The 15,457-nt window shown below is 43.7% G+C and overlaps 2 protein-coding genes across 3 annotated transcripts in view; both read left to right on the plus strand.

Moving 5' to 3' along the window:
• atp2a2b (ATPase sarcoplasmic/endoplasmic reticulum Ca2+ transporting 2b) overlaps positions 1-4,778 on the plus strand; it is a 28,719-nt gene extending 23,941 nt beyond the window's left edge. The window contains exons 21-24 of one of the 2 annotated variants that reach the window (XM_042394711.1): positions 177-310; positions 795-912; positions 1,086-1,206; positions 3,707-4,778. In XM_042394711.1, coding sequence (XP_042250645.1) covers positions 177-310; positions 795-912; positions 1,086-1,206; positions 3,707-3,720 — 387 coding nt within the window. In that variant the 3' untranslated portion in view covers positions 3,721-4,778. Of the gene's footprint in view, positions 1-176; positions 311-794; positions 913-1,085; positions 2,916-3,706 lie in introns of those variants that run through there. The other variant, XM_042394710.1, reaches the window with a different exon arrangement.
• An 820-nt stretch (positions 4,779-5,598) lies between these two features.
• bcr (BCR activator of RhoGEF and GTPase) overlaps positions 5,599-15,457 on the plus strand; it is an 87,885-nt gene continuing 78,026 nt past the window's right edge. Inside the window, exons 1-2 of the mRNA XM_042395564.1 lie at positions 5,599-5,964; positions 6,179-8,084. Of these exons, the coding sequence (XP_042251498.1) occupies positions 6,461-8,084 (1,624 nt within the window). The 5' untranslated portion in view covers positions 5,599-5,964; positions 6,179-6,460. The remainder of the gene's footprint in view (positions 5,965-6,178; positions 8,085-15,457) is intronic.

Consider the following 15,457-nt stretch of genomic DNA (forward strand, 5'->3'; position numbering starts at 1 on the left):
ACAGACGACTACTATCATGTTAATTCAACACACAAACTTTCAGGCCTAATCAGTTTTTTCCAAATACTATGAATCATTTTTCAAATATGCACTACACACTAAAATACAATATTATAATAACCACTCTATACATTAATTGTTGTTTTATGTTGTTTTTTTCCAACCACTTCATATAGAGCCACTTCCTGCAGTGTGGTCCTGAGAATCCAGACTTCCAGGATATGGACTGTAAGGTGTTTGAGTCTCCTTATCCTATGACCATGGCCCTGTCGGTGCTGGTCACCATTGAGATGTGCAATGCCCTCAACAGGTTAGTTTGAGCAAGGCGTCCTCACAACCAACAAATCAACAGGTGCAACATGTTCAGCACGTTTGAATGTCCACAGGATTCAGCTTCTATCTCACCGTCTACCAACATGAACGAGTTTATACAGGCATTTATATACATTTACAAGTGGATTTCATGCTTCAGAGATGCAAGCTTCTCAGGCAAAAATACAGCCGATGCGTAAAGATGACAAAGCAGGGAATAGAGCTGCATGTGAGCCAGCGGACACTCCTGTGTACGTTGGCCGTGACCAATTTAACTCCAGATCTGTACATTTTCTGCTGTTATTTATTGTACGTTTAGCCCTAATTTATCTCCACTAGCACTCTCACACACAAACCCTGTGTTTTTCAGTAATATGTAATGGGTAATGAACCCACATCACAGTGTATTTAAGAACTGACCGACTCACTGACTGTGAGTGAGACTTTAATGAACATGTCCATTTGTCTTTGTTGTCGCTCAGTGTGTCAGAGAACCAGTCCCTGCTGCGTATGCCCCCCTGGGAGAATGTGTGGCTGCTGGGAGCCATCTGCCTCTCCATGTCCCTTCACTTCCTCATCCTCTATGTGGAGCCTCTTCCGGTAAGAAATATGTCTTTTTAGTTTCCTCTAGCCATACTGTGGAGTCGGGACATGTTGAATAAAAAGAGGGTCGTCGTAACATGACCATGAAGCTGAATTGGAGATCCAGCCTGATTTCAAAATTAGACTGTGCCGCCATATAATGTGACTTTTACCTTTTGCCCCTCTCACAGATCATCTTCCAGATCACCCCTCTGAATCTGACACAGTGGCTGATGGTGCTCAAGATCTCTCTTCCTGTCATCCTACTGGACGAGATGCTTAAGTTTGCCGCCAGGAACTACCTGGAGCCCGGTAAAGAGCTGGAGAAGCCTGGCAGCTCCAAAGGCTGCGCCCTGTCTGCATGTATGGAGGGCATCTCCTGGCCCTTCGTGGCTGTTTCCCTCCCCTTGGTCCTCTGGATCTACAGCTCCGACACTAACATGGCCGACATGTTCTGGTCCTGACTGACTTGAGCACAACCTCAACTTTTCCGTTTTCCATTTCCCTCCCTCCCTCCCTCCCCACCCCTCCCCACACCGCCATCACTTCCCCCCCTTTCCTCTCCCTCTTCCCTCTCTGCCTTCCTACATGTGCATAGCTAGCGTGTGTGCGCGTTTGTAGAGTTAGTGTGTGTGCTTGTGCGTGCCTACCGTGTGTGCGTGTGTGTACGAGAAGGACCAACTGTAACACATGAAACGTAACAAATACTACAAAATGTTAACATTGAAAAGTCACCTGTTTTTGAGTTGGGATCGGATTTGTAAACGGGTGAGGATTTAAATGCGAGTGTTAGAAGACCATCACTCCCATAGCTGTGGACTTTGTTGCTGGTTTGAAAGAAAATATACTGTTGCCAGTTTTTTTTTTTTTTTTTTTTTTGTTATGTCAATATTGCCTTTAAGGTTTCTATTTTTAATTATTTGGGGAATATCAATTGTCTTATGTCACTACAGTAACAAAAGCAAATTGTTTTTTTTAGCTTCCCTCTTCATGAAAAGGAAATTTAAGATATCAGAAAATCATTGATTTGTACAGAGATTGAACACTATTTTATGCAACTTTTTTTCTTTTTTTTCTTTTTTTTTTAAATGGCTTTGTAAATTGTTTGACCAGCGTGGCTTAGACATACCGCCTTCATTTATTTTCTAATGTTTACCATTGTGTCTTCAGTATAAAGTCAGAACTCTTTCAGAGAGGAGAAGCTCCGTGTGGCAGACGAGGACTGGGGAAAGGTTTGGGAGTGAACATCTGAATGCTCCGCTTAAACAAAATAGAAAAAAAAAAGGAAAAAAAAATCCCGAAAAACAAAAGCCGCATGTCCTGTGACCAAGCATGAACTGTATGTGGTTTCTCATTCCTAATTTAATTGTGTATGTCCCCCCCATGTTAGAGTTAAAATTAACTTCATGGATTTTTCTTTTTTTTAACGATTTATGATTTGATAGAAGCCAGTTTTTCTGCACTGGGCAGAGCACAGCTACCTCAATATGATAAAAAGATCATTTTGTTTTTTTTTTTGCTCATCTCTAGATGCTTTCCCTCATATGGCTTTCCACAGTCTCGCTAAAGCGTAACATCTGAGGTGTGCCCCTATTTGCTTGTGCAGAAAACCCGAGAACAAAATCTTCCCTCTCCCTCTAACATTTTTAAGGATTTATTTTGTTTGTATTGATTGTTGACATTCATTAACTTTATTTGTTGTTTTGCTTGAGAGACAGAAGTGTTTTGGGGATGATGTATATCAATTACCATCTCCATGGCGTTTGATTCAAAGGACAGTAAAATTAAAATCATTACAAAAAATACTAATACAGCAAATACTCCAAATGAACTTGGATTGCAAATAAACACCCAAAATGTTGTTTTATACTTCAAGAAAAAAAAATACACTCTTGAACCCTTTGAATCAAAGTGTTTTCTGTCTTTATTTATTACAGTTGAGGCCGATGGTTACCATTATCCATATCCAGTGTTTTTCTGTATGTGCATATAATACTTGAATACAAATCATTTCAGACATATGAATGCTTCAGTTTCCTTGGCGCAACATGACGGGCAGGAGATATTCATGACACAGTGAAACAGATCTTGTTGTATATTTGACTCTGACAGGCTTTAATGTTTAGAAGTCTTAGTTTGTGCTGGGCGTACCACACATACAGTCAACTGCACTAACTTAAAGCATCATTCTGAATGGAAACTTCCATGTGTGAGAAAAAACCCCCGTCTAAAGCATGCTTTTTAGGGGTAGAAGCCTGGGTTTGTTCACACTGTGTGTTTGTGTTCCACTTGACAACAACTGTGTGCTTTCTTCCTCAATGCCTTCCATTGGCTCCCCTGTCACTAGAGTGAGTATCCATTTGCTTTTTCACACTCTTCACTACAGTAGAACTACTGATTTAAAAACAAGACGACAGCAGAAACTTTGAGAGAAATCACTCCCTGGAATAGAGATTTGATTTCCTTCTACAATTAAATTAAGAAGAATTTTGGGAAATGATGTCCAGGTAACTTGTCTAGGTGATGTCCAAGTCACTGATAGAAGTTGTAAATTGTTCTGTTAGAGGTATGTGAGTGATTACGGGAGAGAAAACTAGAGAAACTTGGCCTTCATGTTGACCACATGCCACTATTGTGAATGTCACTGTGTGCTGTTCCTTTCACCGCTGACACTTGCTTATGTTCACAAAACCTACCATTGAAAATGTGGTTTAAAAAAAAAAAAAAAAAAACATAATTAGAATTTTTTTATGTCTTTGAATTGTGAAAAGTCAGTGTTTTTGTTCTAACTTACCCTTTCTCTCCTTTTCAGGTTGGCTCTCATAAAAGCTTGGCATAATTTTCAGAGTGGGCTCAGAGGCTGGAGTCATCCTACCATCCAGCATGTGCGCTCACTCTAAAACATCACACACCTCAGACACCATGATGACCAGCAGTGTGTGTGCCCATGCACAGACAAAAAAAAAAAAAAAAAAGATGTTTTCACAATAATATGACCAAATACATATGGGTACACTTAAAAGAAAAAAAGGTGGTTGGGCTTTGCTCCATGCGCCACAACACGCCACCACCACCACTACACACACACTTTAACACACTTATACCTCTGTGTGCAGATGCTATATCAACATGACACTATTCCAATTTTGTGTGCAGGGAAGTTCAACACCCTCGACGTTCCTTCTTGCATGAAGAACTTGTTTCCGACTTTCATGGTAGCTCGTCACGTAGAGAATCTTTGAAAAACACTGGGTTGATTGGTCTTAGCTGTACATCAGTGTACAAATATCATGCATGCGTTTCAGCTGTATGTAGGCTTTGCGATTTGTATTTATAGATTCTAATGTATAATAATCAAATGACATATGACGGTTTTAAGATGGATATAACATAGATATTGGGGGAAATCACTGTTTTTATTGTAACGGTTTGGGTAATTTGCACAATATTAGATGTGGAGAAATGACTCATGCTGAACTTGACTGCTCTACTTGAGTTTGATTTTTTTTTTTTTTACTTAAACTTTGCCCTTTTGTTAACTACTATAGGCCAACCACTTATCCATTTACTCTCTGGTGAATAAGTCCTTTACAGTAAGGAAGGACAACGGACTCATACTGATAATTCTGCAATACAACAGTGTTCTCCTGTTTTCTTATTGCCTCTGCATTATTATTCTTATTCTTATTAATCATGTATCTTTATCAACTGCTGTAAAACTGTGATCTAATGTGAGGGGGCCTGTGCAGCCCCCTCAGTGACACCTAGTCGAAGAACAATATTAACCATATGTAAAAAGACGATCATTATTGAAGACTAATAATGATTGTACATGCATTACTGAGATTGTGGTTTCAGGTAAATAAAAAAATATAGTATTTGAAGTGTGTCATTTCTTTCATTTCATTGACTTCAACAGAAGTGAGTGATTCTTCTTGCATGGTCATTGATCTGTTTCCACGATTACAGTCGTTTATAGGATTAAAAACAAACCTCTACCACTGGTCTAACAGTTTAGAAATGCTCTACACTGAAATCTTAAAAGATTCACCTTTAAAGTGGTGAAATTGGTGTGTGTAAACTACTAAAATCTGCAGTAGATGATATATAACATTTCTCCACTGGGTGGCAGCGTTGGGTTAAAGATGCCAACAGCAGGATATGTAGCACCTGTCTGAAAGGTATAGCCACTAGCTTTTAAAGGGGCCAAGAGGGAGTAATATGCTGACAATAACTCTATTAACTCTAATATTATACTAATCTATTATAATAATTGTTAGTAAAGGGTGTGGAAGCCTACTCTGACTTAAGACGTTTTGGAGGATATGTTAGGGCTGAATGCTTCAGTAGGAATCAGTATGATTAGTAGGTTATATGTAGCTGGCCGGCAGTGCACAAGTAGTTATACAACCTCAGAAAAAATTTAAAAAAGCCATTTGTGTCATGTTTTCCCAGTTTTAACAAGCTCTTGTTGGCTTACATTAAAGAAATATGGTATAATATATAAGCCTGCGGCTGCTCTTGTAAAACACTCAAACTTTAAGTATGAAAATAAGTTTGAACAGTTCAATAAGAAAGAAAAAAGAAAGAAACCCTGACCAATATTCAGGTGAGGGGTGACTGCATCCTTGCTCTGTCTCTTTAACCAGCAGGATCACTGTCACTCTGGTCCCTCCCATTCTTGCAGCCCCTCCAGTGTTGCTGGCCTGAGATGGGAGCGCACACAGCCGCACCATCACGGCCGAAGAAACGGGAGAAATCTGGAAAAGAACATAAAAAAAACAACAATACCTTATACGCGCCGTGGGGAAAAAATGGGATAACGAAACAAATCGTTTACTTCTACCGGATCCTACCAGCTTAATCACGTCCTCTGAGAAACTCAGATGGTGCCGTCGCTTGTGTTTTGCGCTTTTTATCCATTCTCCTTGAGCGCTGCTGGTACAAAGGCGCTTGGTCCGGAGCAGCAGCAGCAGCAGCAGCAGCAGTACCTGGGATTACTGCCGTATGAATGGGCAAGAGTGAAAGTACCAGCTACCACGTACAAACCTTGACTGCTAGACACAGACAGTGAGTAAACCGAGGAGGATTAAAACACTTCTTTTTTCCCCCTCCCTGGGAGCCAGATCACCCCACGAAGACAGATGCTGTCATTGTAGGCTGAGATTTTTAAAAAAATTTTTTATTCTTCTGAATCTGAAAGTGGCCTTTTCTGGAATAATGCATGAGAAAAACGAGCTCAATTATAACATTTTATTCCTTTTTATGTCTCACTTATTCCCAGCTAGTCCTCTGACTGAACAGCCGGTTTCTCTTGTTCAGAATGGGATGTATTGTTGCGACTGCGCAACCCACGACAAGTGTCAGCAATTAGACTGTGTGTTTCTGAACGGGTTACCTAAAGGCCTGTTGTAAACACTCACTGTTTTCCGATTGTTGGGGCCCTTTGTTGTTGATAAAGACTGTGTGGTGAACTGGACTAGAAAGGGACAAACTGTGCGCCCTCGGCAGCATTCTCCCCCTGTGTGTGAACCAGGGTTGGTCGCTGAAATAAATTAGGCACAATATGGTGGAGCCGGTGGGATTCATTGAGGCGTGGAAAGCACAGTTCCCAGAGTCAGAGCCCCCCAAGATGGAGCTTCGGTCGGTAGGTGGCATCGAGCAGGAGCTGGAGAAGTGTAAAGCGTCCATCAGACGCCTAGAGCAGGAGGTGAACAAGGAGCGCTTCCGCATGATCTACTTGCAGACCCTCCTGGCCAAAGAGAGGAAGAGCTATGACAAGCAGCGGTGGGGTTTCAGGAAGACCCCCCTGAATGAGGGGGTGGATCCTGCAGCCCCACAGGGTGCAGAGTCTCAGTCCCAGCAGCCACATATGCAGGAGACTGGTGGAGTTGGAGTAGTAATGGGAGGATGTGGTGGAGGTTATGCTAGTGTAAGTGGGGGCGTTGGAGACAGGAGCCGTTATCAGCCCCTTGGAGACGGAACCGGCAGGTCCAAACCCAGGCCTCCGCCTGCCAGGAAGTCAGCCTCCCACGGAGACGGCCTGGAGTCAGCCTTTGATGTACCCCAGCAGGCTGAGTCGACGTCCTGCGACAACCTGGATGGCCTCTCGCCATCCAAGCAGAGAGGGGGCATCACTGTCTCGCCCCGCAGACCCAACCTTCCACCCCCTGACAAAGAACTGCCCACTGACCCCAAGGACAAGCTGGGAATGGGACTTGGTGTGGCAGCTCTTAGGTCCAACTTTGAGAGGATCAAACGGGCCAACTCTCACTCTGCAGGTGATGTAGCTAAGGGCCAGGAGAAACCCCTGCCACCACCGCCGTTCTACACCAACATGGAATTCCACCATGAGAGGGGTCTGGTCAGGGTCAACGACCGCGACGTTTCTGACAAGATCAGCACCCTGGGCAGCCAGGCAATGCAGATGGAGCGAAAGAGATCCCTGCACTCCCTCCCAGGTAACCTGGCAACGGTGGCGGGGGAACTCCGTGCCAGGCCAGTGTATAGAGGGCGCTCCACCGAGAGCACCTGTGGTTATGATGCAGAATATGAAGATGGAGATCCCAACCAGCGTCATTCAGGAAGGGCAAACGGGGGCAAACCTCCACCCCCGCCTTGGCAGCCATCCGAGTTCCAGGCGTATTCCAGTGTCTATGTCGGAGGGGTGATGATGGGTGAAGGTGGCGTTGGAGATGGGAGAGGCGGTGGTGGAGGTGGTAGTGGAGTCACAATGAGAGACCATGGGGGAGGTGATGACCACCTCCTCACCTGGCCACGCCGTTCCTACTCCCCAGGGAGCTTTGAGGACGTTGGTGGAGGCGGTGGCTACACGCCAGACTGCAGCTCCAACGAGAACCTGACGTCCAGCGAGGAGGACTTCTCCTCAGGCCAGTCCAGCCATGTCTCACCCAGCCCCACCACGGCCTTCCGCCGGCCCTTCAGGGAGAAGAGCCGTTCGCCTTCCCAGAACTCCCAGAACTCCCAGCACTCCTTCGACAGCAGCAGCCCTCCGACGCCGCAGTCCCAGAAGCGTCACCACCGGCAGCAGGGAGGTCATGTGGTCATGTCTGAGGCCACTATTGTGAGTGTTCGCAAGACTGGTCAAATCTGGCCACCTGCTGCCCATCATGACCTTGTGCCCCATGGGAGAACATCACATGACAACAGTTTCCATGGAGACCACCTAGGTGAGTGGTGGCTGCTGTATGTAAGCTTTATTGTGGTGGAGAGCTGGTGGGCTGGAGTGCAAAGGACATTTCAGAGCCCACACAGAAACTGAGTATGCTTGGTTGTATGAAGCGAAAGGAAAAATGAATGAAAGCCTGAGTGAATGAGTGTTATTTACTCATCCAGGAATTATGTTGGCATCCATTCTTGTGCATTTTTAGACTCCTCTTCACGTCATATGAATTTCCCTTTTGAAACCACAAAGCAGCCAAGTGTTGATGTGACTGATAGTATGAGCGCGAGCGTGTGTGTGTGTGTGCGCTTGTGCGTGCACGCAAACACACAGGACTGTGTGTCCTTTGGATGGCCTTGTGTGGGAGACAGATGAAAGATCCACCTCTGCTTATTCCTGGAATAAGTCAGATGGCTGGGTGAAGAAATGCGGTCAGTCTGGCTTGAAACTGCAGGTCTTTCTCAGACGACTCCTGCGGAGTCAGAGTATGGAATTCCAATCACAGGGATCTGTCTGCCTGTCTGTCTTTCTGACAAAGTAACAGACAATTCCCCTGATCCTCAAGTTGAAACTTTTCACCAGCTTTTAGCAAAGATCAGGACAAAAGAAACCCACTCTAATCTCTCCAAACAATTAGCCGCAGTATCCCTAACCACGAAATTGCAGCCTTGGAGCAATGGCACCTGTAATAGAACAACGGTTAGCAGATAGATGTGCAGCCTGAAGCTAAAGACACGGGCACCGGCTATCTCAGCTGCCAGGTTGAAGCACAACAACAGCGGAGTGTGTTGCTTCGAGGAGCACATTAGGAGGGCTTAGTTAACTACTCCCCAGTTAAGTTTCCATTGTAAAGGCTGTGCCAGCTCACAAGAAGTAAAACCAAACACTGCTCAGGTAGTTCAAATATTTGACACAATTTTTAGGCATGGAGTGTTGTTTACCAAGGTGTGGTTAGCTGCAGTTGTCCACATTTTGGTGTGTTGTTTCTCTGTTGTTTTTCTGCTGTGGAAGTGATCATGTTTTAGAGGCCCTCTGTATTGTAACAGATTTGGGACTGGCGCCCCGCTGGACCAGACAGGCAGCAGGGCGCTGGCATCTCATCCCTGCTCAAGTGCCAGGATGAAGGGGAACGAGAGAAAGAGGTAGCCAGGTAGATAGTGAAAGGGAGGGAAACAGAGAGAAAGATAAAGAGAGGGAAGGTATGAAAGCAGAAAAGAAGTTGTGCACAGAAGTCGTCTTTCGCTTATGTACCAGCCACAAAAACATTATAGTTAATTTAAGTAATGCAAATGCCTAATAACATTAAAATTATGATTTTGTAAAATATGATTCGATACTGAAGACATTACTGTCATCATTCTGGGTAGCATTACTGTCTGAAACCTGATGCCGCTCATTGCCTAAATATCCTGGATGGAGGATAGGCCTCTGTGCATCTATAATTCATTTATTTGAATAGAGCCACTGACACAGTGGCCTCGGTGGAATCAACTAAAATGTTTTTCCAGACAGGATGCAATGGTCGAAGTACAGGATCACATCCTGTACGGAAAAGCATCTCAGACATATTTGCAGTGAAAGTGAATCTGAAAAGGGACATCCTCCCTCTTAATTACCACCGCTTCCCTGGTGATAAGTAATAGACAAACATTTAGAACAACGCTAACATCGCAAACCCAGAGAGCAGGGACTCAGCAAATGGCTAGCTAATTCCCCAGCTGCTATGTTTGGGATTATGGCTACACTGTCTGCTCTCTTTGTTTTAACATCTTTTCCACAACAATGAGCCCTGTGGGGAGTTAGGGTAGCCGGAAGAGCATGGACGGAGATGGAGGATGGGGGATGTGTTGCAGACGGCGATGCATTTAGTGGGATAATCTGGAATATGAGCATAAGAAGTGAAATGTTGGTGAGATACACCCTGCAGAGTGGTCTTGTTTTCTATTTGGGGTTTAAACTGAGGGGTAGACAGGCGTGATGTTGACAGAGAAGGTGATGATAATGAGTACAGTGTTGTTTTTGGGCTAGAACAGAGAGGATAGTAAAGGAAGTAAGTGTTTTCGGTGGGCGGCTGATGATGGTAATAATGAAGAGTTGGACAGTGTTGTGAGGAAGACTGAGGCAGGCAGAGTGCAAGGCAGAGCTGTCGTTTCTCGCTTCATTGGTCAGGGATGCGGGGGCTGCAGAGAGGCACAGATGGGAAGAACTCTCCTGTTGCGTAACAGAAACACCACAGACTCCGGCTCACACACAAAGACACACACACACACTCTTGATGTTTACTCTTATACCTTGAGGCCTCTCTGCCTTCAGAAATAGGTGTGCATGTATGTGTCCCTGCGTTGCAGCTTGAGATAATGTTCAGACTAAGTCGCAGCAGAGGGATGTTTCCTGCCAGTGGCTGACCTGAGTCTGGAGACGCCACTGTCTCATGTTCCAGTGCTGTTCTGATCTATTGTGATTTGTTTTGACCTCTTCTCTTCCTCTTCGTCTTCCTCTCCTCTCCTCTGCATGCCAATGACAGTAGTAATTGCTTCATGGTGTGTTCTGTTTATTTAATGGAGGGAGTTTTCAGGATGAAAGGATGATCTGCATGCTGAGCAGAGATGAGCAGGTCTTTGTGACTATGATAGAAAACAGAGAATGAAAGATTTAAAAAAGATATTTCCCTCGAGTCATTCAGTGGGAAAGCGGAGACGCCTGGCAAGTTAAAGCCAGGCTCATAAATAGTAGCAAAACGTGTTTGGAGGCAAAACCTTCAGCTGCCAACATTTCATTTTTGAACTCTGTTGAGCAAACATGAGTGCAGCATTGTTACATTAAGCATTTGATCATTCATGCTGAGTTACACGACTGACAAGTCTCTTTCACGTCACCATGCCTCAATTTTTCATTTCTTTTGCAAGTAATCCTTTAAAATAGAAAAGAAAAAGGGACAAAAGGTTAGAGTCTGTCCAGAAAATGGATAAAATGAAACAATAGAACAATCAAAATGTTGCTCACACATAGGACTGTTGGGAAAAGTAGGAGAAATATCAGATTTGATGAATGGTTGACAGATGGAGTTTTAAATTATACAGCTTTCATCTTGGGAGGCTTAGGAAGTTAGTGAGGTTGGTTCATTGAATAAAGAGAACTTTCACTACCTTCTTTAATGAAATGGGTGTTAACTGAAAACGGCATGCGCTTTTTCCATTGATTCATTTGAAGTGAAATCTGCTCGTAAACCTGTGAATACCTGTGGGTTTGTGTCTCTTGAGGGTGGGGGTGCCAAAGCAGGACAGGCCTGAGAAAGCTTCAATGGTTGTATTGTCCACAAGCTTCAACTCCCTTAGCAGAGTCCTGTCAGCGGTTGTATTTTTAGGCAGGTACTCCCCCCTCTCTCTCACCTCTCTGGTCTAATTATCAGGGTGTCTACATGTATCAGCAAGTTAAATGTAAGACTTTTAATTAAAATGAATTAAATGGGGTCTTGGTTAAAACAGTTAAATTTGTTGGTTTTTTAGATGCTAAGGTTACATATAGCCATTGTTTCAACAGCATACCTGTAGCCAGTTGCACCAGCTCTTCGTACATTCAAACTTTTTCTAGCTTTAAGTGTTAACTAAGCAGAGATTTACACATCATAAAAATAAAATGGGTTGCTCCACACAAACTAGTTCTAACATATAGATAAGTTGTCACAAAATATTTATCTCTACTAACTGCCGGGTATAACTGTTGCGTAGCTAACTGAACCAACTGACAAAACTAGCGTGAGCTTGCTAATATGACCCACCTAGTGTGAAGAGTAAAAGAGAAAATATGGAATAATTGTCAACACACCTGACAATTGATAAAAAAGCTTTTTAATAATTATATAAACAGGGAAGATTTTAAATTGCATTTCACAAATATAACTTGCCTCAAATTACAAAATGTTAAACCAATAACGTTAGGCTAAATGACCTAATACCGTGTTTTTATGGATCCCACTGCTTTTCTTGGCAACACACGTCCTGCGTAGCATTTGAGTGCTAAGATTGGCCAGGCGTCCATGCTCGCGCCGCTAGCTTGCTATCTCCTAACTGTATGTTCAGTGGGTGTCTGGTGTTGCATAATGAGAAATGTAAATTCTAAAGAACTATGAGTTAACAGTTTGAGTCAAGCATAGAGGCTGACTCATGTGTAGCTTGGAAAATAACAATATGAGGCACTGAATGTGATGAAATTACTGTTTATCAGACCACAAATGAGCCAAGAATTAGCACAACACACCGACTCTCTCTCTCTCATTTTCTCTCTTTGCTGTCTCCTCCTGCTGGAGATAAATTAACGGAAAGTAGCTGTCAGTGGTTTTAGGTTTGCACCGGCCTCTCTCGCCTCAGCTCCTAGTACTGACACCGCATCGGGCTGCCCTTTGATTCTTTTTATTTTTGGATGGTCCAAAACGTCCCAAAACTGCATTTCAAACGGCGGACATTGGAAACATGTCTATCTGTTCTGCGGTGGCCAATCCTAGTGCTTGAATGCTACGCTTGGTGTGTCTTGCCAAGAAAAGCAGTGGGATCCATAATAATGCCCTAATACGGTTAGCTAGGTTAGCCTAATCTGATATCTCCCCATTCTCCCTCATTCTAAACTTCATGAATGCTACAAACTCTAAATACACACATATTCCCCCAGTTTAGTTTAAGATATTGTCGGCTCCAGTAAAACTGTTGTTTTTGAAAGTTATGTTACAGTTTGTTATGCTACAATGACTTCCTTTTTGCATAGTTGATTTGACAGAGCTACAGATATTTCCAGCAACTGATTTACACATTACAAAAGTTTTTAGGAGCTAAGACGTTCCATAAGCTGCAACTCAGTTTAGTAAATCACTAGTTTGTAAGTAGTTAGTAGCAAGAACTCCAGAAGGACATTATGCACATTTGTAGTCATTGATTTACAAACAGCTGGTGCAACCCAATCATGCTTCACATTGAAATATGTTGTTGAAGCAACACTTAAAAATCTAAAAAGAATTTCACTTTTTAATCATATTTAGCCCAGTTTTAACCTGTATGTCATTTTCTGCAAATTACCAAAACACAGCTTACTGGGAAGAACAGGTGTGTCATGGTATGTATGTGTTGGAAAAGATGAAAAACAGTTGCTGAGGAACGAACTCGGTGGCCCTGATTGACCTCCCCACTTCAATCTAATGATGTCAGCAGATCCACTCTGTGTGTGTTTCCGAGTACTTTTCTAAATATATTTGTTGTTTAACATGATGAAATGAAACGCACTTGCACTTGCTTCCTAGAAAATCAGAGTTGAGAGTGTTGCTTGTGTGTGTGTGTGTGTGTGTGTGTGTGTGTGTGTATATACACTCTGTCTGTCTTAGTGGATTTTCTCAGCAAACGTAAATCCTGTAACAAGCGGGCGATCAGTGTAGATGACAGACTGTCGCGGCGATGCCAGAGAGTGAGCAGGCAGCCAGAGAGGATCTGAGGCTGTGTATGATTCTTCCTCTCTGAGCCTTTGTGTGCAGCTGTGTCCTTTGCATGTGATTCACAGCATGTATCTCCGTGTGTATGTGTGAGGGAAGGTGGGGGGGGGCAGAAGATGAAAAGGAATGATGGGTAGAGGCGGCTCACGAGATACTGAGAGATATTTTGTCAATGGTAACTCCGGCCAACCCTGCATGCTTTACAGTAGTCCGGCGTGGCACAATGACCTCCTTTTCACACTGAGGGAGGAGGGGGGAGTAACTGCAGGTCTTAAAAAGGCTTGTTCAGTCTGTGCTGTCGAGTGAGCTTGGCAGTGAAAGCCTCGGTTACCTCAGCCGGCACACAGGAGCTGCAGGCTTACAGTTGGGCCCTGAGAGGTGGAAAGGAGAGGAGAGAAGCATGGGAGGATAAGAAGAGGTGGAGGGTGGAGGGGAAGCGGATCTGCCTTTCTTGCCAGCTGGGTGCTCAGCTCAGCCTTTCATTGGGCTGGTGCAACCTGCTCGGACCAATTATGCAGGCACAAAACGGTCTCTTTGTTCCCTTTGTTGGGATCAGTTATGGAGGAAGAAAACTTCCTCTCTGTGAAAAAGTGAATGTTGGTTTAAAAGCCTGTTTACTCATTCTAAAATTGAGTTAGTCGGCTTGTTTGCAATATTGCTGATTCACTTGAGTCTTTTATATAAAGACATTTAACTGCATTCTATGTGAGATTAACTGTAATGGTTTTTAACCTTTATTCAACATGCTTTCTATCACCAATGCAGATCACAGGACAGTAGTTCTCTATGTATACCTGTGTGCCACACTGGACAATGTAAAGGCACATAGAGTAATACTGCTGTGTATAGTGTTTTATTTTGCACCAGGCTTGATATAAAATGGCATCATGCCCCTTGCAACAAGATTACTTTGTTAGTATTCAGTTTATTGACTTCAGCATGACCAGAAAATATATAATACAACTTTCAGTGGTCAAATAATTGTGTCACCACACAAATAAAACTTCTTAACTATGTGGTCATATTGCAAAAGTTCCTTGCAAGCATGCAAAAAAACAAATTATCGAAATAATTCAAATGTAAACACGTTAGTGTGTGTAGTTTCTCTCGTGGTGTTGCAGCCCGTGTTTCTTGAAGTCCAGCCTGGCAACGAGGCTTGCGTGGCGTTGCTCGGTTGGCAGCGGGCACCGAAGGGTGGAGCAGCTCCAAAAGCTCTCCAGTGAGAGTCAAACTGCCTGGCTTGGTTTTGTGGGACCGGAGCCGCCAGTTTCAGTCCGACACTTGACCGCGGACCTCTGTGTGTGTGTGTGTGTGTGTGTTTGATATTTGTGGAAAAAACCGTGTTAAAGACGTTAAGTGTTTGTGCGAGTGTGTCCACCGTCCATTACTTAAAGGCCTGTAGGGAGAATATTGGACATCCAGCCTATGTTAGGGTGAAGGGAAGCAGTTTGGATGATCATCACTGTACACTGCTGACAGACATGCAGACACAAAAACACATCAACACAAACTCGCAGCCCTCCAATGGGTACATTTCCTTGCTTCTGTTTATTTCTCCTCCTTTGTGTGTGTGCTTGTATATTTCCTATGCCAAGCATCCAACCACAATCTTTCCTCTAGTGACCGACAGCTCTTGTAAGAAAAAAAAAAAAAAAAAAAAAACTTGGAAAATCCCTGAATGAATACTGGTGACTTGTTTCTCCCCATGCATGTCCTTTTGAACAGCCGCCATCTTGGCTCCCTGTAACATGGCCCGCGTTGTCACAGTCGCTGAGCTTGTCAACTGGATTGGCCACAGTGCAGGGAAACTGTGCTAGTTAACGTCCACCACTAACCACTCACCACAGGCCTTTGGCCTCATTGTGCAAGTGCTTGCTGGTATGTGTGTGTGTTCTCTGGTTTTCTGC

Source organism: Thunnus maccoyii, chromosome 19 (assembly GCF_910596095.1).
Source record: "Thunnus maccoyii chromosome 19, fThuMac1.1, whole genome shotgun sequence".
NCBI classification, from domain to species: Eukaryota; Metazoa; Chordata; class Actinopteri; order Scombriformes; family Scombridae; genus Thunnus; species Thunnus maccoyii.